This window comes from Hyperolius riggenbachi, chromosome 4, assembly GCF_040937935.1.
Source record: "Hyperolius riggenbachi isolate aHypRig1 chromosome 4, aHypRig1.pri, whole genome shotgun sequence".
In the NCBI taxonomy this organism is placed as follows: domain Eukaryota; kingdom Metazoa; phylum Chordata; class Amphibia; order Anura; family Hyperoliidae; genus Hyperolius; species Hyperolius riggenbachi.
The window spans coordinates 391,082,082-391,104,688 of record NC_090649.1 but is presented as its reverse complement, the minus strand read 5'-3'; the positions used below and the strand labels follow the sequence as shown (position 1 = coordinate 391,104,688).

Sequence of the window (22,607 nt, the reverse complement as noted above, 5' to 3'; positions counted from 1 at the left end):
GCATTGTAATTTCCGACAAAATGACAAACAGCCTCGTTTGGTGGATGTCAAATGCGAACATACATCGCCATGTCCAGATTTCCCCAGATCCCTCGGTGATAATCACCACAGATGCCAGCAAGAGGGGATGGGGAGCTACCTGCGGAGAACTAGTAGCCCAGGGCACATGGTGCAGAGGGTTGGAGATGCAGTCCTTGAATCATCTGGAATTAATGGCAGCATTGTTTACTCTACAGAACTTCCTCAGCCACATTGCTCGCAGGAACTGTCTACTACGTATAGACAACACGACAGCAGTGGCCTATATACAGAGACAGGGCGGTACACGCAGTCCTGCACTAATGAACATTACGAATAAAATCTTTCAGTTGACAGAGAACTTAACATCACTAAAGGCAGTTTATATTCCGGGAGTACAGAACCTAGAGGCAGATTACTTGAGCAGGAAGTCGTTGGACAACAATGAATGGGCCCTGGATCACAGAACTTTTTCGTGGATATGTTCATTATGGGAGATACCGGAAGTGGACTTAATGGCATCCAGCAAGAATGCGAAGTGCAAGAGATTCTTAGCGAAATACCCCTTTTCGAAGGTGGAGGCAGTGGATGCGTTAACTGTGCAATTGGACTTCCATGTGGGGTATGTGTTCCCTCCTATACCCATGATTTACAAGCTCCTCAAGATACTACAACAGGAGAATGTGATACTGGTAGCAGTCATTCCAGACTGGCCTCGCCGACCGTGGTATCCACTCTTACGACAGATGTCAACTCTCAAGCCAATCCTCATTCCAATCAAGAAGAACTTGCTATCTCAGGGTCCAATTCTACATCCCGATCTGGCCAAACTGAAATTAATGGTGTGGAGGTTGAGAGGCGGAAATTAGAGAAGTTAGGTTGCACTCCTCAAGTAATCAACATTCTACTTCAAGCAAGGATACCATCAACTAATAGATCCTACCATAACATTTGGAACAGATTTACAGCATTTGCGGTAGACTCTTCCTTCAATCCATTACAGCCGGAACCACAACACATATTAGCCTTTCTCCAGACAGGAGTTGAAAAAGGACTCAGTTATAACACCATAAAAGTACAAATATCGGCCTTATCGGCTTTAACGGACTATCGTTGGGCCCTTCATCCATTAGTCAAGCAACCCAAGCAATCCATGCTAGCAGTAATTAAAATAAAACCTCCAAGAAAGGCGGTGTATCCTAAATGGGACCTACCTCTTGTACTGAACTACCTCATGGGCAATCCTTTTGAGCCGTTACATTCCTGTTCACTTTGGAACTTGACTTTAAAAGCTTGTTTCCTGGTAGCCATTACCTCAGCTCGCAGATTTTCGGAACTAGGTGCTTTAAGCTGCAGGGAACCATATCTGGTCTTTTACTATGACCGAGTTCAACTAAGACCGATGGAACATTTCCTACCCAAGGTGGCAAAGTCTTATCATTTAAATCAGGAGTTCTCGCTCCCTGTATTCAAAGAAGATACAAACTCGGCTATTCACACTCTAGATGTCGCCAGAGTTCTAACTGCATATCTAGCGGCAACGGAGCCATTTCGAAAATCGGATCATCTGTTTGTGGTGCCAGCAGGATATAGGAAGGGGCAGCCTGCCTCATCCAGAACCATAGCCTCCTGGCTGGTTAAAGTAATTCAAAGTTCCTACAGGGCTATCAACATGCAGCCTCCGGAAGATGTCAGGGCGTGGCACACTCAACCAGAAGTGTCGAATGTATCATTGTGGACAATTTGTCAAGCGGCAAATTGGTCCACGATTAATACCTTCATATCACATTATAAAGTGCATGTGTCTACCTCAACATCTTTAGAGTTCGGGAGAGCTGTAATCTCCTCCTCTATGGCTACATTATGAATGATTACATTATGAATACATTTTCTGTGTGTTTCAGCATATACATGTCTCCCACCCTTTAATTTTTACTACTTAGATCCCAATGTGCTGCCATGGAGGCATAAGGAAAGCAGAAAATTGTATACTCACCTAACAGTAATTTTCCTTTCCTGATGCATCCATGGCAGCACATGGATCCCACCCGATTATTCGGTGAGTTAATAGTTACAAAGACAGCAAGCACCTCCTCTCAAACGCATTTAAATATTTACTGGTCCTATGAGGTAGTGGGGGCGGAATCACTATCCAATGTGCTGCCATGGATGCATCAGGAAAGGAAAATTACCGTTAGGTGAGTATACAATTTTCCGCTTTTTTACTGTTGTGGGGTGGACTTTCTTCTATGGCAGACTGCCAGGCTCCTTCCTGCACTCTTTGAGTAACTGGCAGTCCGATAATTGCCCACCTCCAATAAGCCTTTCCTAGAGGCAAGGTGAGTGGCAGTCAGGGCCACACCCCCTCTCATAAAGCAAAGGGATGCTGCACAGTACTGAAGGAAAGGTGGGAAGTGGAGAGCCCAGCCTCTGGTCACATGATTGTGGACTCTGCCATTACACAATTGATAAGATTCTCACCACTATTTTTCTTGCAATCCCCCCCTCCCCTCCCCTTAAGTTCCTTCCCCTCTTCCCTGTAAGAAAGTGATGCATTCTGCTTCATTATGGGCACATCCTACTACGGTCTTCAATGGATCCAATCTCCACTAGTGATTGGCAGCCTGTCCTGGTGGATTATTATTATTATTATTATTTAGTATTTATATAGCGCCGACATATTACGCAGCGCTGTACAGTGTGTGTGTGTGTATATATATATATATATATATATATATATATCTTGTCACTAACTGTCCCTCAAAGGAGCTCACAATCTAATCCCTACCATTGCCATATGTCTATATTATGTAGTGTAAGTACTGTAGTCTAGGGCCAATTTTTTAGGGGGAGCCAATTAACTTATCCGTATGTTTTTGGAATGTGGGAGGAAACCGGAGTGCCCGGAGGAAACCCACACAGACACGGAGAGAACATACAAACTCTTTGCAGATAGTGCCCTGGCTGGGATTCGAACCAGGGACCCAGTGCTGCAAGACGAGAGAGCTAACCACTACGCCACCGTGGGTGGATGAAAGAGTTCACAAACTGTCAAAAACCATTATAGATTAGAACTGAAGTCTGAATCAGGTCCATTTAGCCAACTTACTGAGTTTAATATTCACCCTTAAAATCTTACTTTATAACTTTTTTTTTTAAGTCAAAATCTATGGACATCATAAATCTGAATGTTGTTGCTGCTGCTGTTGTACCTCGTAGTTGTTGTGGCAGCAGAGCTAAAAAGTCTTTATAAAAGTACGCTACTTGTCCCATTCCATCTAGCTCTCGTCACACTGTCCAGTGAAAGACTAGGTTCGGACCACAGAAAAGATTAAGGTGGCCACACACCGTACAATTTTTTAAATTTCTTTTCAATTCACGGATCACAATACATTTTTCTGATTGACCGTGGCATTTGAAAAATCTGATCTATGTACCACACACATTTGTAAAATTTTTCCCCAATAAAGAAAAAATTGATTGAAAACTCTGAGAAAATTGCTTAGGTGTATACAGTATATTTATAAACTGACACACCATCTACCACACACCATTCAATTTTCATAAAAATTGATTAGAGAAATTTACCACTCTAGATAAACTTATATCGAATAAGAACTTTCACTGTTGCCAACTGGCAAGTCGATGTCCACTTCGCCGGGAGCATGTACGAGAAAACCTTGTACTGCGCATAGCCAGAAGCGTGCAGGCGCAATGGCCGGAGACAGGCTCAGTCACTGAAAGTGATTCGCGGCGGGGGACTGGAGGATTGTTCCGGGATGGAGTGGGCACAGAGCGGCAGAATTTTTAAACACATTTCAGGATTCCTTTAAGAGAAAAAGATGAGGTAATTAGTGATGTCTTCCTCTCCATGCTATGAGTTACATGCAGTCATCAAAAAGATCTAAAGGCAGGGGTGTAGCAATAGCCATAGCAATTGTTATGGGGCTCTGGAGCAGAGAGGGCCCAGGTGGTACTTAATGTATTCACTATTAACTTTCTTTTGTTTCTCCACCCTCTGACTTTGTCTTGCTGCCCATGAACTATGTGCAGTGCTGATTGCATGAGAATGTAAATTGCCTAATTAACTCTTATCTATAAGGTAGAGTGAGGTGGCATTGCTTAGGAGTGCCTACATCTGAGGGCCCCATACAAGTTTTGCTATGGGGCCTCATGATCACTAGCTATACCACTGTCTAAAAGATCAAATAACGGTTTAAAAGGAGTCGAAATAAAACATCAAAATATAACTTTTTATCATGTCCATTAATCATATTTATAAAAGCATGATTTATTCACATACAAAGGTCTTCAAATTGTAGGGAGGCCTGACGTGTTTTGCGACTCATGAGGTTCCCCTCAAAAAAGGCTTCATATCATGTAAACTATTCACTGGGAAGCCATCAGAAATGACATACTGAATCTAGTACAGCACAAGATTTTTTTACCCAACAAAACATGAACTGTCATAGAAATAAAATCAATCCAGAAGGGATTGTCACGAAACAGAAAGGAAAAGTAGCCGCAAAAAAATTCTGCCAAAGTGTTAATTTTCATGTTGTGTCTGGGGCTGCGCTTTATCCAGTCAGAGTGCATTTTACAGTAACAGTATATTCCAGTTCCATGGTGGACAAACAGATAATTTGACTTTGTGTTCCTTGCTCCACAGGAAGCGCAGTTAACTTAAAGCGGATCCAAGATGAAAAACTAACTATAACAAGTAACTTGTCTATATATCTTATCTAAAGTTGAGATAGTTTACGCAGCATATCTAGCTGCAAACAGCTTTAAAAGTGTATGATTATTTATTACTGTGATACAATGAGGGCAGCCATGTTCTGTTTGTCACATTGTTATCATGAAGGAGTCCGCACACAGACTTATCGGAGCAATCCTCGTAAATTTTATTGTCCCATCACATGTGTGTAAATAAATAATCTGACCTGCATAGGCCGACGATCGTTTCGGGGCCACCCAGGGTCCCCTTTATCAAGGCGGATAGCAGCACAGACATATACCCATATATGTCTTTGCTGCTATCCGCCTTGATAAAGGGGACCCTGGGTGGCCCCGAAACGATCGTCGGCCTATGCAGGTCAGACTATTTATATCCACACATGTGATGGGACAATAACATTTACGTGGATTGCTCCGATAAGTCTGTGTGCGGACTCCTTCATGATAACTGTGATTGATGGCCTTGGGGCCCGGCACCAGCTTGCCCACTGACGTGAGTGCGGTCTTTTGATCAAACAGTTTGTCACATTGTCACAGGCTGAGGGCTGGAGATGCTATCAGCTTGCCTGTGTTTAAATTTAGTTCCCTCTCCTCCTCCCTTCTCACCTCTGCCTCTGAAATCAATGGCTAGTAACCTCCTCCTGCCCAGACTGAACTCCCATAAGCCCTTGCTACAGCGCCAAGGCACAAAAGGAGCTGTGGGCGAGGCTTGTTTAGTTTATAGGGAATTAGAGTATTAAAACAAAAAAAGTATTTGGCTTGAGGAATGCCCTATAAACTATATGAAAGGAACACAATTATGCAATGAGTAAAAGTTTATCTCAGATCCACTTTAAAGTGAACCTAAAGTCAAGTAAAAAAAATGAGATTAACTCACCTGGGGCTTCCCTCAGCCCCCTGCAGCCGATCGGTGCCCTCGCAGCCCCGCTCCGATGGTCCAGGACCCGCCGGCGAACACTTCCGGTTTGGCCGTCACCGGCCGACAGGCATGGGAACCATTTGTCACCACCAACTGGGCTTTTTGGGGTTGATATTTGTTTTTAGTAATTACTATATTTACTATGCATTTTAAAGGGAAAAGCATGGAAAAAATGTATATAAACACTGCTACTGTGCATAAAACCCACAAATTTTATTTGCCTATTTTTCCTGGTTATCACAAGATTTTAATTATGTCCCTAGTACAAAGTATGGTGACAATATATTATTTGGAAATAAAGGTGTATTTTTTTATGATGGTTTTTTTTCACTATTTCCACGTGTGCGCGCATGGAAATGCATGTGCACGCGCAGTGGCGCGCACGTGCACAGCAGCAGCAGCACTGTTTGACTTATAAAAACGTCCTGGAGCCGTTAAGAGGCTCTAGCAGGACGTTTTTATGTCAGCTTGTCATTAAGTGGTTAAACAGAACTGGAACTAACTTGTTGCAGGGCAAACCAGATTTAGAAACAATTACTTCATTCACGGTAGCTGATAGGTATCAGTCATTAACACTGTGGTAGCTACATGACAAACCTATCAATAATATTTTCTCTTGGGAGCAACAGATGCGGTCTCAAAAAGGCACTCTGGAGCATAGAGCTCGAATGCATTTGGGACATCTGTGACCCCGTTTCCTACATGCACCTTTCCCATTGAAATCAGGAGAGTTTAAATGTAGAGAAAGTGAATCACATCTTTACTGCAGATCCAGGGTTTTGGCTGCTGAGGCCTAGTGCCATTTGTACCATCCTGCCTTCAGTACAGCAGTTTTCCAACTACCAGAGATGCTGTGAGGTACATCAGCAGCAGTGCTTCTGTCAAAAACCTGGATGGAACTTTTAAACCTTCAACATTGGGACAGGTGTGGCAGGAGGGTTTGCTGTGTCTCCCTTCCCACAGCCAAGGGGACACCCAAAGTTGAGAGCCATATTTGCTGCCCCGCCCACTACGTCCTCTGTGTGCCCTGCCTACGTTTTAGTTAAACAGGCTGCTGTAAATGGGGATGTAGGCAGAAGCAATAACCTGCTACCTAGGAGGACTAATTGGGGTATGTGTTTCTGCAGGAGGCTCTTGAGATTTTAATGGCTGCTGCTCTTTTTAACTGTAACACTATTAGCATTGAGAAAACACTTATAAATTCAGTAAAAGTAATATGTAAGTGTTGGATGTTGTCCAGTTCAAAGCAATTATCTAAGAGAGGGCCTGGGGACATGTCACAAATTAAAGATTACTTAGTAAAAAGCGACTGTGAATCTTGCTTTGAAAAATAAGTTTTAAAGAGTCAGCTAGCTACAACATTAAAGAGAACACAGCAATTTATGGTAGCAATTACAGTACAGAAAGTTTGAATACAAGTAAATTATGCAGCCAATAACATTTTCTTACAGCGTTTTTATGTTTTTGTTCTAACAACCAGTAGGCTACCTTATTATACTTACAAAAATGAAATGGCAGTACAGTCTATAGTACGGGTACTACGTTTCCTAATGAACTTAAATAATAATGCCAGTACGCATTAAATACAAGTATCCCCCATAGCTGTACTGGTTACTGCAAGTCATTTTTGAGTATCTATTTTTTGGGGGTGACAATCAGCTTTTACGGGCTTTTTTTTAGTCACTGTATGTAATTGTTTAAGCTTAAAAGAATGTTAGGAAGGGGTTTTCAACTTCACTGTTAACACTGATAAGCAGATTCTTCCAAACAAACCTAACAATTCTATTATCTCTCAACATTTAATGATCATCTTTGAAGCTATTAAGGTCCATCTAGTAGGGATAATGGGCAGATACGACCAATAGACTGATCAGATCCAATCTGATCAGAGAGAGATATGTCGGCTGCCCATACCGCAGGTGGATTCTCCATCAATTTCTGCATGAAATCTCTCATGAATCGTCCTTGTGGCGTCGCATCCGCTGCCCCCCATAGTGTAAATGTACCCCCCACACAGTGCATGCGTTTATAGGTTACCTTTCCGCTGTTGCCCACCGCAATGCCCATGCAATGAAGGAATCAGAAGATGCTTGTGCACTGCAGTGGGCAACAGCGGACGGGTAACGTATAAATGCACGCACAGGGGTCAAATTTACTCTAAAGTGGACAGAGCCAGGGGTTCCATCGTGTTTGTTACTCAGCCCGATATTGCACGCCGTTACCACTGCGCACCCGATCGAGCATGTCATCCTCAGATTTACCTGCATGTCCAATTGATACGTCCAATATTGGTTGCATCAAATCGCATGGTTGATCCTCAGCCAAGTTGAGTAACTTATGGGCATCTTTAGTCAAGCAGTCTGTTTCTCTACTTGCCCATACATTACTTGATTTTAGCTGTCTGTATCTGACAGATTCAATCTAAATAATTGAATCTGGCAGAGATTGATGCCGCAACATGGCCACTTAATGTATGGTTTAGATAGACCATGGTTTAGATAGATTTTAAGCCGAATGTGCTTGATTGGGTGTGCAACCATAATGGCATTCGATTTCCCGTTGAACAATGGATCCCTGGCCAGTCTCCCCTCAAGGTTATGTGTACTCCCAGGGCCCGTAATGAGAGTTGCAGGTTTCTTTGTCACCCCAGCATGAATCCTCGCCTCCTCCTGTGTCCGGTCTTTTTGTTTTTCCATGGCCATCTGGGCCTCCTGTACCATGTGACTGGCATGTACTGGCATCGCTACATGCAGTGGTGGCACATGGTACAGGCACTCGAGGTGGCAATTCCAAAAAATACCTGTAAGGCCTAGCCTTATTATAAGTTCCTATGCCCCAATCTCCACCGCAGTCTTCACCCAATGTGGGGTGTCCCTGCTCAGCCTCGGGAGACTAGTTGCGTCACTCACCACAAGCCCAGGTGGGGTAGGACATTACATGAGGGGTGGCACTGCAGGCGGTGGCATAAGGGTGATTCTGTATGTAGTGTGTGGGTAAGCAATAGATCCCTCTCTAATCAGATTCGATAAGAGAGGGATCTACCTGATGGTCGATCTGGTGGCAGATCGAGAGAGGTATGGCCACCTTAATTCTGGCTGAGACAGCCACCTGCAAAGGGATGTTAACATTTTTCAGCTGCTAAACTTCAAAGGACAACTTATTTTTTTGTAATAAACATTACAAAATTGATTCCTATGCAATTTCCAAACCAATTACACTTCTTCTTATGCAATGATAAGAGGTGAGAGTACATAGATTAAAAATAACTGGCTTAATGCAAACTTGTGTGAATTTAACAATTTACCATAAGGCACAGTAGGCTTGTGCCTACAGGCGTCTTATGTAGGAGAGGCGGCTCCCCTCCCCTAATTACTGGGGTGGGGGCACATCTACTACCTCGATCAATGAGACTACCAAATACTGGGGAAAATCTGGCTACCTAGTCTGGGGAGGAGGGAAACCTACTTAATATGGGGGTGTGGCCTGAGTTGAGGGGCGCAGTTTAGGACACCAGAATGCCTGTGCCTATAGGCTCCTGAGCTGTAAATCCAGCTCTGTTAATATAAACATAGTTCCACTGGGGATCAGACTCTAACAAGATAACAAGAACAACACAAGGAAACTTTGTAAAGTTTCAAATGCTTTTTGTGTGTCATAGCTAGGAGTACATAGCATATGGGGAGGTGCTTCACAAGCACTTTTTCTTTTGCATATGCACTTCAAGTGTATAATTAGCTGTTTGGTCCTAGTTGTTCATCAACCTAACTTGCAGGTATACTGACCAGAACACCTTGGGCCTGGCTTAGTAGGGCTCACTTTGGCTGGAGAACACCACTATAAACTTATACTGGAGGTTTTACAACATTTTAAGCTCCTTGGCTGAAAACCAAATTGCATCTTATAACTGTGTCACAACATTACATGGCTATTGGATTCTAAGTTCCATTTGGTTATGGTATAACTGAAGGTGTAAAAATAACTTGAAGCTGATCCATGTTCCAGTTCTTGATTGAGTAAACCTTCTGATCAAGCAGCAACACATTCTGTTTATCAGCACATTCATGTTCTTAGATACATTGACAACAAATCAGTCATCACTCAGGATGTCAGGCTACTGTCTGTCAGTGGTGTTTCTGTGCCCAAAACTGATGTTCACTGATAGTTATGGCAGGAGGTTTTTTCAATCCCCAGGAAGTGTCCAGTACTGTATTGGCACACATATGTGCACAGGTGACAGCTAGTGAATGCAAAACTCTAAACTCAGTTTGTCATCAATGCTGCATCAGTTTTGCTACATGTCCAATGCAGGTTGACTTTATTATCAATCAATATCAAAGCGTTGCAACAGAAATATTAGTGTAACCACAAGTGAATTTCAATAGTGTGCTTCAATCAGGTTTAGGCCACAACCAAATCTTATATCAATAAAGGATTCCAGCGCACATCTTTCAAAGTTCATTGACATGCAAGTCCATTAGATGTTCAAGCTTATATATCTTGCTATCATCATTTGTCTGTCAATGTAGGTCCACCGCCAGATACACTCTTTTAAAGAATAACCACACAAGGCTGTCCCATCCAGAGTCTCGGCAGTGATCCGCTGTCATAGGCTGAAGCCTATGACAGCCGATCACAGTGATTGGCTGGCGGGGGTAGGGAGGGAGGGAGCTAGGGAAAATAATAAAAACAAAAAAAAAGTTAATTTTATTTTAAAAAAAGAAAGGAATAAATATTGATATTGGCCTTAAAGCTGCAGGAATAAATATTGGCCTTAAAGCTGCAGTGGCCTATTTTACAAAAAATTACCCGGTCTTTAGGGAGGTTTAAAACTGTGGTCCTCAAGAGATTAAAGGGGTGTATCTGGTGGTGGACCTGCATTGACCGAGAAATGATGATAGCAAGATATAGAAGCTTGTACATCTAATGGACTTGCATGTTAATGAAATTTGAAAGATGTGCGCTGGAATCCTTTATTGATACAATGCAGGTTGACTGCACCTTGATCAGTTTTGGTTTAATTTAAAGAGGAACTCCAGTGACATATGTTGGAATGTAGTAAAATATTTAGGATACCCACGTTTACATTAATTATCCTGGTTTCAGCATCGGAAACATTTCCTATATCTATATATTGCTGTGTATAGGTATATAATCCACCCACCTAGTGATGCTTAGCCTAGGCTGTTTATTATGCGTTTTTCTCCTCCCAGTGCACTCTGGGAGACCAGATGTTGTTTCTAATCATTTCGGAGCACACAAGAAACAAACATTCTGCAGTGATGCTCCTTGCCATCACTAAAGATGTTGCCACCTGTGATAAATTCCGCTTGCTAATCAAGTGGATGAAGGATTTTACAATGGGCAAGCACTGACTAAATAATTAACAGAGTGGTATTGTAAAAAAAAAATCTATTTTATTCATTACATTATACTATTCAGTAAAGTTGGTTGAGATGATGATGATGCAATCAAGTCATCCAGAATGTTGCATTGTTTTGTGTAGCAGAGATATGAACTGATGTCACCCTGGACAGAATGATAGTCTTTATGATGTACAGGTAGCCTAATAAACTATTTAGGGCTAATCTTACCCTCACAACTCTGCAAGGTATTGTTCAGGATTTAGAATTGCAGTTCCAGATGTCACATTCTGTTGGAACATAGAATTGTGTCACATCTATAAAATGTAATGGTCCCTGTGAGAGGCACTAGTAGTCTGCATCTAGGTATGCCAAATAGGATGGTGGTAGATGGGGTAGGTTGGAATGGGGAGAGAAGTGTGACGGGGAGGTAGAGGCGGATCCTATTTTTATGTCTGGTGGAGACTCTCTGTATTAAGAGTTCATATTTATAGTGTATCTCTGTGAGGGGGTACAATGACCGGCATTGAATGGCTGCTGAATGGTAATATATAGGCATATTGAGCCCTGTGAAATTTTAGTAATCAGTCCTACTAGTCAGTATAAGATAGTAAGGATCGGGCAGGGGCATAACTATAGGGGAGCAGCCACTACAAAAATGGGGGGGGGGGGGCAGAGTTTTAAGGGGGCCCCAACTACTATTTTACTCCTTCCAATATTGCTCTGGTGTTCCAGATCAGCTGTTTTTGTCACTACACTTGTTATGGGTGTGCACATTATGATGGCCACACTTGTTTTATCACCCTTGCAAGGTGGGCCCCCAGGCTTTGAAGGTCACCAAGGGAAGGCTAGGGAAGGGTTGTGAACATTGCAGGGGCCACATCAAAGTTTTGCTGGGGGGCACCATGATTTATAGTTACGACTCTGGGGTCGGGCCAAGGTAGAGCCGATTGAGACGCCAGAGTTGGATGCAGGATGAGCGTTGAGGGGAAGCATTTGAATCAGAGAAGCTGTAGCCAGACACAACTGCACAGCAAAAGTGCCTCCTGCTTGCACAGCCCAACTGCACTCGCATTCCCTGCTTTAAGTATGACCATCAGAGCAAACAGCTGGGGCTGACAGGCAGTGTCTGTACATAGCTGTTGCTCTGTGATACAAGTGGCACCATCAAAAGGGGTGGTAGGTGTTTGGCCGTGTAACCTTGTGTATGAGTGTTTGGGTCGGAGGGATGAATGAGGTGCACCTTTCTCAGTCAGCCTAACCGAGAGAGTAAGCTGCAAGCAGGTTCTGATGGGTTAGAGGTGCACTTTAGCATCTCAGCCTTGGATGCTGAGGGACCTTGTCCCAGCACTAATGATACACACAAAGTACATACTTATCTAGCAGTGTATTTCCCATAACCTATAGCATCAACCTCATGTTATAAAAACGTCATCTTTCAGCATGTCACTGCATGTGAGTTCAACCTCTTCATTTTCTAGATCCAGAATTTCAATAAACCCTTTATACTTTTTCTGAAAACAGGCATTGGCCGTCATGAAGCATCATTGAACTCACATGATAGTTAATGCTGCCCCATGAGACAACATTGCAGACAACAAAATAGCTCTGGGAAGGGATGATCTGTGCTTCTTCACAACAGGGAAAGACAGCCATGGACTCAAACAAACAAGAAGGTAACCTCTTTCTAAATATAAACGTCTATCACTTTAGTCAGATAAGCATGTCTCTTGGGAAGCTTGTATCCACAGGAAGCTAAATGCACTTGTTACGCTTGTAGCGATAGCTGTTTGAGTTTCGTGCTTTGCTGAGAACTGGAGTAAAATTGTCATTATTTGGTTCAGTGGCTGTAAACTTTCTTATTTCCTGCCAGCAGCCCTTCTCACTGTAAAGTCACACATCTGTTCCCATCACTGTTCTCCTTACAAGTGTTTTTCTAAATGACTAGCTGAAAAGCCCAGTATAGGTTTGCAATATAAACTATTGTTTTATTATTAATTATTGTGCAGTTGTTTACAGAAATGTACCATCTTTCTGTTGTGTTCAGTAATCACAGAGGCAGAAGAACTGAAACTCTTCCTAGCTGGAGCAGAACAGGAACAAACAATTCACAGCAGTCTAGATAATCTTATCAGTTATATATTAACAAAAGTGCCATCTACAGACCAGATGCATGAAAACCACACTTTTCCCTCTTGATTTGTGTCAGGTTTCAGAAGAAAACTGGCTGGTATCAGATGGGACTGCTGGCCTTGTTACTGTTGAAATATATTTAATGCAGTGCACAGCTGTGTAGCCATTGATTGACCACCCACCTGAGAATAATGCTTTGTACATAAAGGTAGAAAATATGTATAAGGGGAGATAGTTCTTCCCATTTGTTCTTACATTGTAAAGGGTTAAGGTGCACTGCACATTAACCCCTTACAATGGGGGGTAAGTAAGCAAGGGGAAGCTGTGAACAAGGTGGTAGTGTAGTAGTCAATGACTAGTTAAATTGCCTTAGGTAAGGTTATATGCTTGTCTGAATATGTAATAATAATAATCCGAACATTTGTAAAGTGGTTTTCTCCTGTCGGACTCAAAGCCCTCAAGAGCTGCAGCCACTGGGACACACTCAAGAGGCCACCCTACAGTGTTAGGGAGCCTTGCCTTGATCTCCTTACTGAATAGGTACTGACCCTAGCCAGGATTTGAACCCTGGTCTCCCATGTCAAAGACAGTGCCCTTAACCACTTGACGACCAGGGGATTTATGGCTGATCTGTGCTGCGTGGGCTCTCCAGCCCGCAGCACATTTTAGGATAGAGCCAGGGCGATCAGACTTACCCCCTTTTTTCCCCACTAAGGGGATGTCTTGCTGGGGGGGTCTGATCGCCGCCGGCTTGCTGCGCTTTGCGGGGGGGGGGGGCTCTTTAAAGCCCCCCTCCGCAGCGTTCTCTGCACTCCGTCCCTCTCCCTCCCCCTGTGAGCTGCGCAGGACGGATATCCGTCCTGCGCATTGAAGGATAGGCTTCAGCCTATCATAGGCCGGCGATTCCCGGCCAATCAGAGGCCGGTGATCGCCGATCTGCCTTACGGCGCCGTATGATGTAAACAGCGGGGGTTTCTTCCCCGCGTGTTTACATTTTGCCGGCGAGCCGCGATCGGCGGCTCTCCGGCTGTTCACGGAGACACCCTCCGTGAACGGACATGGAAAGGCCGCTCGAACGAGCGGCCGCAGACGACCAGTTTACGCCAATCGGCGTTAACTGGTCATCAAGAGGTTAATCAGTACACTATCCAGCTACTGAGTGTGAGTTGAGGTTATTCCTAAAGATGGTAAGTGTGGATCAAAAAGATTGTGAAGGAGAGTTCCAGAAAAGGGAGGAAATGTGAGAGAGGTATTTTATGCTAGAATGAGCAAAGTTATCTAAAGAGGAGGACAGGAGAATATTGTTAGAAGATTGGCTATTTTGGGCAGGGTGGTATCTGGAGACAAGTGTAGTTCAAGCGCACCTATTTTTCAGCAAGGGGGTGGAACTATGTGTCAGAACCTGGATGATTTGGGGCTCCAGTGCGACTTCTTACTAACAGGATGTGCTGAAACATTATAAATTGATACGTCCAGCATACTGTACACATTTTACTATACCATTCATGACTACAAACAAATGTAGATCCTCAACTTTGAGTATAATAAATCTGTAAAAAGGCCAGCTGTAGTTCTGACCTTCTCAATATGGAAACATTAAAGAGCAAGCATAATAAGAGTGATATGGAGGTTTCCATGTCTTATTTTCTGCAGAAAGTATAGTATCTTAAAATGTAGGCATTATGTTGTCATATTAGTCTTTATATGATTATTGCTTATTGTATTTATAAAGCCCCAACATCTTATCCAGCACTGGACAATAGATAAATGGGGTTAACATACAAGGTAGGACATACAAGGAGCTCACAACAAAAAAACTAAGATCATGCAAACTTCAATGTCTTAGGTAAAATGCAGTAGATAGAGTCTGTTCTAGTCCGTGAGAGGGGTGTCTAACATTGAGGGTGCATGATCAAGCTGGGGGGGGGAAGCATAGCTATCAACTGTTCCTTTTTCAGAGGGACAGTTCCTCTTTGTGAACCTAATCCCTCTGTCCCTTTTTCGTCCTCAACTGTCCCTCTTTCAGGACTGATGTACAGATCTATGAAAATATATATATATATTTTTTTACTGAAAAATGTGTTTAATTGACCCTAAACTTTATTCTCATCTTTTAAAGTGATATATTTCTTATTTTCAAATGTTGAAATGAAGGAAAATAAATCAGAATAGAAAGGACAAGTGTGGTTTTTTTTATTATAAAACAACATATTTTTATCTTGAAATCTTTATGGTATGTTGACTAGGGGTGTGACGGGGCGTGGTTAGGGGTGTGGTTTAAGTGTTCCTCTTTCTTATCTCAAAAAGTTGGTAGGTATGTGGAAGCATTATTACTTACTCGGGGAAGGGGTGGGAAGGTCTGGCCATTAGTAGTGTGGGTGGAAGGGAATGGAAATTCTTGTTGCTGTGCAATCGTTGCAATGTTGTTCCTGGTTTGTTTTTTTCATATGCCAATAAAATAAATTAACTATTGATGAAGGTAGCTTTCTAGCTGGCACGCTGATCCTCTGCTTTCACACTTGACAAAATTTGTATGCAAATTGCATTTCTCACTAATTCGCATTCAACACAATTCTAATGCAAGTTTAACACAAATTATTGCATCCACATTTTCTGCAGAAAAAAACCTGCCTACATGTATGCTCCCCTCCCCCCCCCCAATATGTGCATACGAATGTAAAGTTAATTACATACAAAATGATGTAAATTACTTTATCAATACACGGGAGAAAAGGTAATACAAACATTTGCATGAAAACCGCAAACCAAAAAACGAATCGGATGCAAGAAAGCAAAACGCAAAATCACAAATACAAAATATGCTGCTTGCTAATTATGTTTTTTCTTTATTAAAAAAAAAATAAAATAAAATAAAAGAGAACGGCCTGAGTATTAAGATAATTTGATGGTATATGCAGTTCCTTAGCCACTAATTGAAAATAACAATGTAGTCAGTTGAGTTGTAACAGTGACTGGTCATCTGACTGTCAGTAGTATGATTTTTGAGTCATTTTCTCCACCAGCTGACGCAGTTTGAACTGCCTGCAGCAGTGTCTTGTGCTCCTGGACACAACAATGCATTCTGAGAGATGTAGTCCTTTAATGTGATAACATCTCCTGGCTATCCAGAAAAAGCATGACATTGCTGCGGCACCTGTGGTTATGGTTGGAGAACATGGTGCAGCCCATACAGGTGAGGTGCTAGGGAGCAGCCCCCCGGAGGTAAGTAATGCCTGCCACAAACATCCAGGGCCGGATTTGTACTTTTTACCGCCCAAGGCCAACTATACTGTCTATTTGTTTTTTATATCTGTGTGCCCCAATGAGAATTCTACTTACTTTTCATCATTGGATGTCACAGACAATAAATATTTTAGTCATATGCGTATAGACTATGTTATGTTTTCCTTAAGAACTTTTATGTTATGCTTGCTATCTCGTTCATGATGGAACCATTGTGTCACCATGAGAGGCTGATGTGTATCTGCATGATAGAGCTTACAGGTCTTGCAGGGGCGACACAAGTACAGGACAGAGGGTTCAAAGGGTAAATCTGTCCTTGTAGATAGGGATGGCTGCATAGAACAGCTTTACTGCCCCTCACTGAGCCGCCCCTAAATTTCTGGTGCCCTAGGCCATGGCCTATGCGGCCTTGCCAGAAATCCGGCCCTGCAAACATCCCCTCCTCGCCCTCTTCAACACCCCACTGTCATGATCGCTGCTGCAGCAGGTATTGCTGGAAGTAGTAGTGCTGCAGCTCAGGTAGTTCTGATCTCTTTCCATGCAAGCTGCATAGCTTTGTCTGCCTTTCCCTGCTGTCAGCTTGTGACTGATTATCATTCACCTGTGTGGGAATCTGCATGTCTGCTCCCATTGGATGACCTCAGTATAAAGATCTGCTTCCTGCAGGACTCCTCGGGTTTTCATAGCTTCACTTTAAGCCTGTCTTGCTGTCGCTTCAGCCCCCGATCGTGTTTCTTGTTCTAAAGATACTTTGCTGGTCTTTGCATCATATATTGGTTCATTGCTAATATATATGCATACCAGCACGTTTATTATTTTCCTTGTATTCGTGTTACGTTGATACATCAGTGTCGCTGATGTATATGTACACGAACTGTTTATATCCTGTGTGCAGTTAGTCAGCTTTCCAGCACGTTTTGGTAGGTTGCGCGTACCGTGATCACCCGTGCTGAGGTAGTTACCCTGCTCCTGGTTCTGTTTGTGGATTGCGTTCATCTCTGCGAAGAAATAACGAATCCTTCTGAATCCTGTTCTGTTACCGTTTGTGGATTGCGTTCATCTCTGCAAAGAGATAACGAATCCTTCTGAATCCTGTTCTGTTACCATTTGTGGATTGCGTTCATCTCTGCGAAGAGATAGCGAATCCTTCTGAGTCCTGTTCCCTGTATTGCTCCAGTCTAAGTCAGTGTTCCTGCTTATGTCATATATCGGTTCATTGCCGATATATACATATGTTAGTCAGACGTTACAAATAGTTTCATTGATAGCTGTAATTGTAATACGCTAGGAAAACATACTTATTGTATTTTTGTCTGTGTTACGTTCATCTATCTTGATCCTGCTATTTCCTGACTATCCTGTCCTGTCTTTGTGAGGCACGCCATCGCTGCAAACGCATTGGCTGCCTCATTCCAGTCTGTCTTGTTGTGGACGCTTGCTGTCACTAAGTAGCGGCTAGCTAGCAAGCGTTCATTCTGTCTACCTGTCCTGATCTCCTCAGTTCTGGTTTATGCGCTCAGCGCTACCTTGCGCTGAGACGTTATCGCAAAAGTAATGGTTGTGGCTATCGGATCGGCACCGGCTCTGTGCGCCACAATCTCCTTTTGGAGTCAGTCCTCCCCTCCACTATACTAGGGATAGCCTGTTTCCTTGTGCTAGTGTGTGTACCTCCTCCACGTCAGCTCATGCGTTGCATGCTGACTGTGGAGAATACACCTCCAAGCTTAACATTATGAAAACCCCATTACCAATCCCCATTGTGGGGGGGATTCCCAGAAAGTATGACACTGTTAATTATGGTTCCTGTTCCTTTAAGAAATTTGAAGAACTTAACTCTGAAACAGAAAATGAGTTTTTCTCTGAATGTGCCAGGTTCCTGGCCAATCCCGATCTCCAAGCGACTCCTGTTTCAACCTGGGCACTCCAATTAAGTTATATTTTGTTTAAAGGGGAATTATTTCAGTGGGCATTTGATGTTCTCAATCATTCCGATTTGAAAGAGAGACCGCTGGAATTTCTAGCGTTTGTGATCCATAACTGGTTGCGCATAGATCCATTGCCTTTTCCTCTAAATGAACTCCTGGCAGCAGGCCAATTAGCTTCCCCTTCAATTGTTTGCAAAAATGATCAGCAAGCAGAGAGAGTTCCTGATAATTTTCCTGCAGCTTTGAATAAATCACCAAAGGCAGCAGGGTCTAAGGCCAAACGCAAACGTTATAAGAAACGTGTCCGATCTGCAGAGTCGTTATCCTTAGCGACTGAGACCTATAATGAGATTCTGCCATTAACCCCCTTGGCGGTAATCCCGAGCTGAGCTCGGGGTATGCCGCCGGAGGTCGCCGCTCAGGCCCTGCTGGGCCGATTTTCAATCTGAAAAAAGCAGCACACGCAGCCGGCACTTTGCCAGCCGCGTGTGCTGCCCGATCGCCGCCGCTCCGCGGCGATCCGCCGCGTGCAGCGGCGAAAGAGGGTCCCCCCAGCCGCCCGAGCCCAGTGCAGCCGGAACAAACAGTTCCGGCCGGCGCTAGGGGCTGGATCGGGCGGCTCTGACGTCAGGACGTCGACTGACGTCCATGACGTCACTCCGCTCGTCGCCATGGCGACGAGGAAAGCGAAACAAGATAGGCCGCTCATTGCGGCCTATCTTGTTACTTTCGATTGCCGGAGGCGATCGAAAGTACGCTTCCGGAGCGCCCTCTAGTGGGCTTTCATGCAGCCAACTTTCAGTTGGCTGCATGAAATAGTTTTTTTTTAATTTAAAAAAAAACCCTCCCGCAGCCTCCCTGGCGATTTTAATAGAACGCCAGGGAGGTTAACAGATAATGAAATGCAATTGTCTTTCAGGGGAGTTAAATGGACTTATGAAACTACTAATAAACTTTCCTCCCTGGCTAGGGAAAATAAAGATTTTTGTTTAAAAGAATTATCTGAGTATGATTATGAGGAGATATTACAGAGTATTGAACAAATCAACTTATTTGTGAACCAAGGGAAGTTTGCATACACTACAGTTCAACACTTGCTACAGGTATTGGAGATTCTTAAGAATAAGGAATCTGCCAATCACCTGCTAATTAACCCTATACATGTGCCTGCCACAATCATATCTGCCAACTGTGATCAGCCTAAATGTTTCGCTGTTAAGTATGCATGGGATCCTCCATTCGAGAGGGGAGAGATGGAAGCCCTGGTCTGTGAATGGAAGAATGATTCAAGTTCATTTTGTCAATTTTACAGTGCAAAAAGTGAAATGGTATTGAATGCATGCATTAAGTCAGCCTATAACCTAATAGAGACTGGTGTGTGTAGGTATGACTGTGTGGCTCCTTTGATTGATGTGTGGGAACTGATTTTGGATGATTTTTATGTGACTCCGAATTCGCAAATATGGCGTTCTGACCCGCCTGCTTCAGCACCTTTCGCTGATTCAGCAGGTGATTCGGAGCTCTTTTTGTGTGAAATTAAAGTTCCTGCAATTCCACCCTGTACCATGGATAACTCAGTGTTACTTACCAGTAAAACAGAAGCCACTGATACATTCTTAACCTTGCCCTGCACAAATTTCTCAGCAGAGAATCCAGAGGTCCGGCTGACTTCCGAGTCCAGTCTAGCCAGTACTCATGAGTCTTTGTTTAGTGAAACAGACACCAGAAAAATCTTGCCTGCCTCTGCAAACACTTCTGCAGAAATTACCTGTGTTAATAAAGTTCAACTCCTGTCTGATCCAGCAGATGCCAATAGATGCACTACATCAGTTTCTGAGTCCCAGCAATCCTGTCTAGAAACCTCAGAACCCCAGCATCTGAATTTTCCAATTTTACAAATGAATGGTGATTCAGATGCGCAAACATTGTGTCTTGATCTTCCTGTTTCTACACCTCGCTCTAGTTTCGTGAATAGCTCAGAGCATCTGCTATGTGAACCTGAAATCGCAGAATTATTACCTTGTTCAGAAAATGTTCCAGTAAATTTGCCCTGTATCCTGAATAGCTCAGAGCATCTGCTATGTGAACCTGAAATCGCAGAATTATTACCTTGTTCAGAAAATGTTCCAGTAAATTTGCCCTGTATCGTGAATAGCTCAGAGCATCTGCTATGTGAACCTGAAATCGCAGAATTATTACCTTGTTCAGAAAATGTTCCAGTAAAATTGCCCTGTACCATGAATTGTGCAGTAGATCTCTCCAATGAAACTCAGGTCACAGAATCATTAAGCTGTCCAGCAGGTGCTTCCATGGTTTTGCCCTGCAATATGGACTGTTCAGTGATCCTGTCCAGTGAAGCTGTGGTCGCAGAGTCTTATGCTTCACCCAGTACTTTGGATACTTCAAACCCTCTAGCAGAGGAGTCTGAGGCACTGCTTACCTCAGTTGGTGTTGCAGTAATATTCACTTGTCTAGCAGCTGTTTTGGAATTACAGTCTGCTCTAATAAAACTTGATGAATTTCTGCCCAGCAAAGCAGAAGCCATTGAAATATTGTCCTCGTCAGCAAGTGTGTTAGATACCTTGCCCTGTACACAGTCTGATTTAACCAATGTTGTTGAGTCCCTCTCCAGTGTTGTAACAGCCGAGGAACTCCAGCCCTGTCCTCTGAATGTTTCAGAAGTCTTGCCCTGTAACATGGATAATTCTGATTCTCTGGTCAAAAGAATAGAAATCTCAGAATTTCAGTCCGGTCTGATGAGTGTTCCTGAAACCCTGCCCTGTATCCTGAAAGATTCTGGTTCTCTGGCCGCTGTGGCAGAGGTTCCAGAGTCCCCTTCCTGTCCAGGGAATTCCTCAGTTTTGCCTAGTCCAGTGGGGGCTGCTGCAATACTGACTTGTTCTGCAGCGCCTCATGAGCTCCAATCCAGTGTATTAGATGAGTCTCTGTCCAGTCCAGAGGTAGTTGTGGAGTCCTTATCTGGTTCAGTGCATACATCAGAAGATTTGTCCTGTCTTGTTAGTGCCCCTGAATCTGATTTGTTACTGACTTTGCTGGAATCAGCGACATCTAAGTCTGATCCTGCATTCTCGTGTAAAAGTCCAGTAGTTGCGAAGTCTAGTCATGATGATTTTTTTTTTTGGCCAGTCCTGGTTTTGGTCCTGTCTTGGCTGGCCCTGAGGCTCACAGTTCCTTGACATGCCCAGAGGTTTCTCTTGTGCCAGTGTGCCCAGATGTTCTTTGTGTGCCAGAATGCCCAAGTGTGTCTAAGGTGTTAGCGTGCTCTGATGCTTCCTTAGTGGGAACATGTTCTGATGTTGCCAGTCTGCCTGCATGCCCAGAGATGGTTCTGGTCCCTGAAAGCCCTGATCTTGATGTTTGTCCTTGTGGCCCTGACTCGGGAATTGCCTTAGGTTCCATAGGGGTTCTTGATAGTTCTCCATGTGAGCCTAAGGGGCATTCTGACCTATGGGGATCTCTTTGGAGCTTCAAGGTGTTCTGGGAGGTCTCTGAGAAAACTTGTCCTGGTGCCTTGGACTGGTTCAACAGTGGGTTTTGTGTTGGTAAAGACAGTCCCGGTGGGCATTGCAAAGGCTTTGGCGTTTTTGAACGGTTCCTGGAAGGCGGTGGGTATCGCTCAGGAAGTTTCGGAGGGCTTTCTTCTGGAAATCATGGTTCTGATGGGTGTCACACTGGGGCTTGTAGTACTGATGGGCATGGTTCTGTAGGTTCTGGTTCTGATGGGTCCAGTCTTGTGGGGACTGATTCTGGAATTCGGTCTTGTCGGGCTGTCCCGGTCATCATGAATTATCAGTCAGACTGTTTTGTTGGGAATTTCAGTTTTAAAAAGCGTCTGGAATCCGCTTTTAAGGGCGGGGGTACTGTCATGATCGCTGCTGCAGCAGGTATTGCTGGAAGTAGTAGTGCTGCAGCTCAGGTAGTTCTGAACTCTTTCCATGCAAGCTGCATAGCTTTGTCTGCCTTTCCCTGCTGTCAGCTTGTGACTGATTATCATTCACCTGTGTGGGAATCTGCATGTCTGCTCCCATTGGATGACCTCAGTATAAAGATCTGCTTCCTGCAGGACTCCTCGGGTTTTCATAGCTTCACTTTAAGCCTGTCTTGCTGTCGCTTCAGCCCCCGATCGTGTTTCTTGTTCTAAAGATACTTTGCTGGTCTTTGCATCATATATTGGTTTATTGCCAATATATATGCATACCAGCACGTTTATTATTTTCCTTGTATTCGTGTTACGTTGATACATCAGTGTCA

General features: G+C 43.6%; 1 protein-coding gene across 13 annotated transcripts in view; it reads left to right on the top strand.

The window, feature by feature from the left end:
- Nucleotides 1–22,607, top strand: part of ARHGEF33 (Rho guanine nucleotide exchange factor 33) — a 223,774-nt gene that overhangs the window by 138,902 nt on the left and 62,265 nt on the right. For 3 of the 13 annotated variants that reach the window (XM_068232179.1, XM_068232178.1, XM_068232187.1), the window contains exon 2: nucleotides 12,559–12,710. The exons of the other annotated variants lie outside the window; for them this stretch is intronic. In XM_068232179.1, the coding sequence (XP_068088280.1) occupies nucleotides 12,653–12,710 (58 nt within the window). In that variant the 5' untranslated portion in view covers nucleotides 12,559–12,652. The remainder of the gene's footprint in view (nucleotides 1–12,558; nucleotides 12,711–22,607) is intronic. 13 annotated transcript variants of the gene reach the window in all.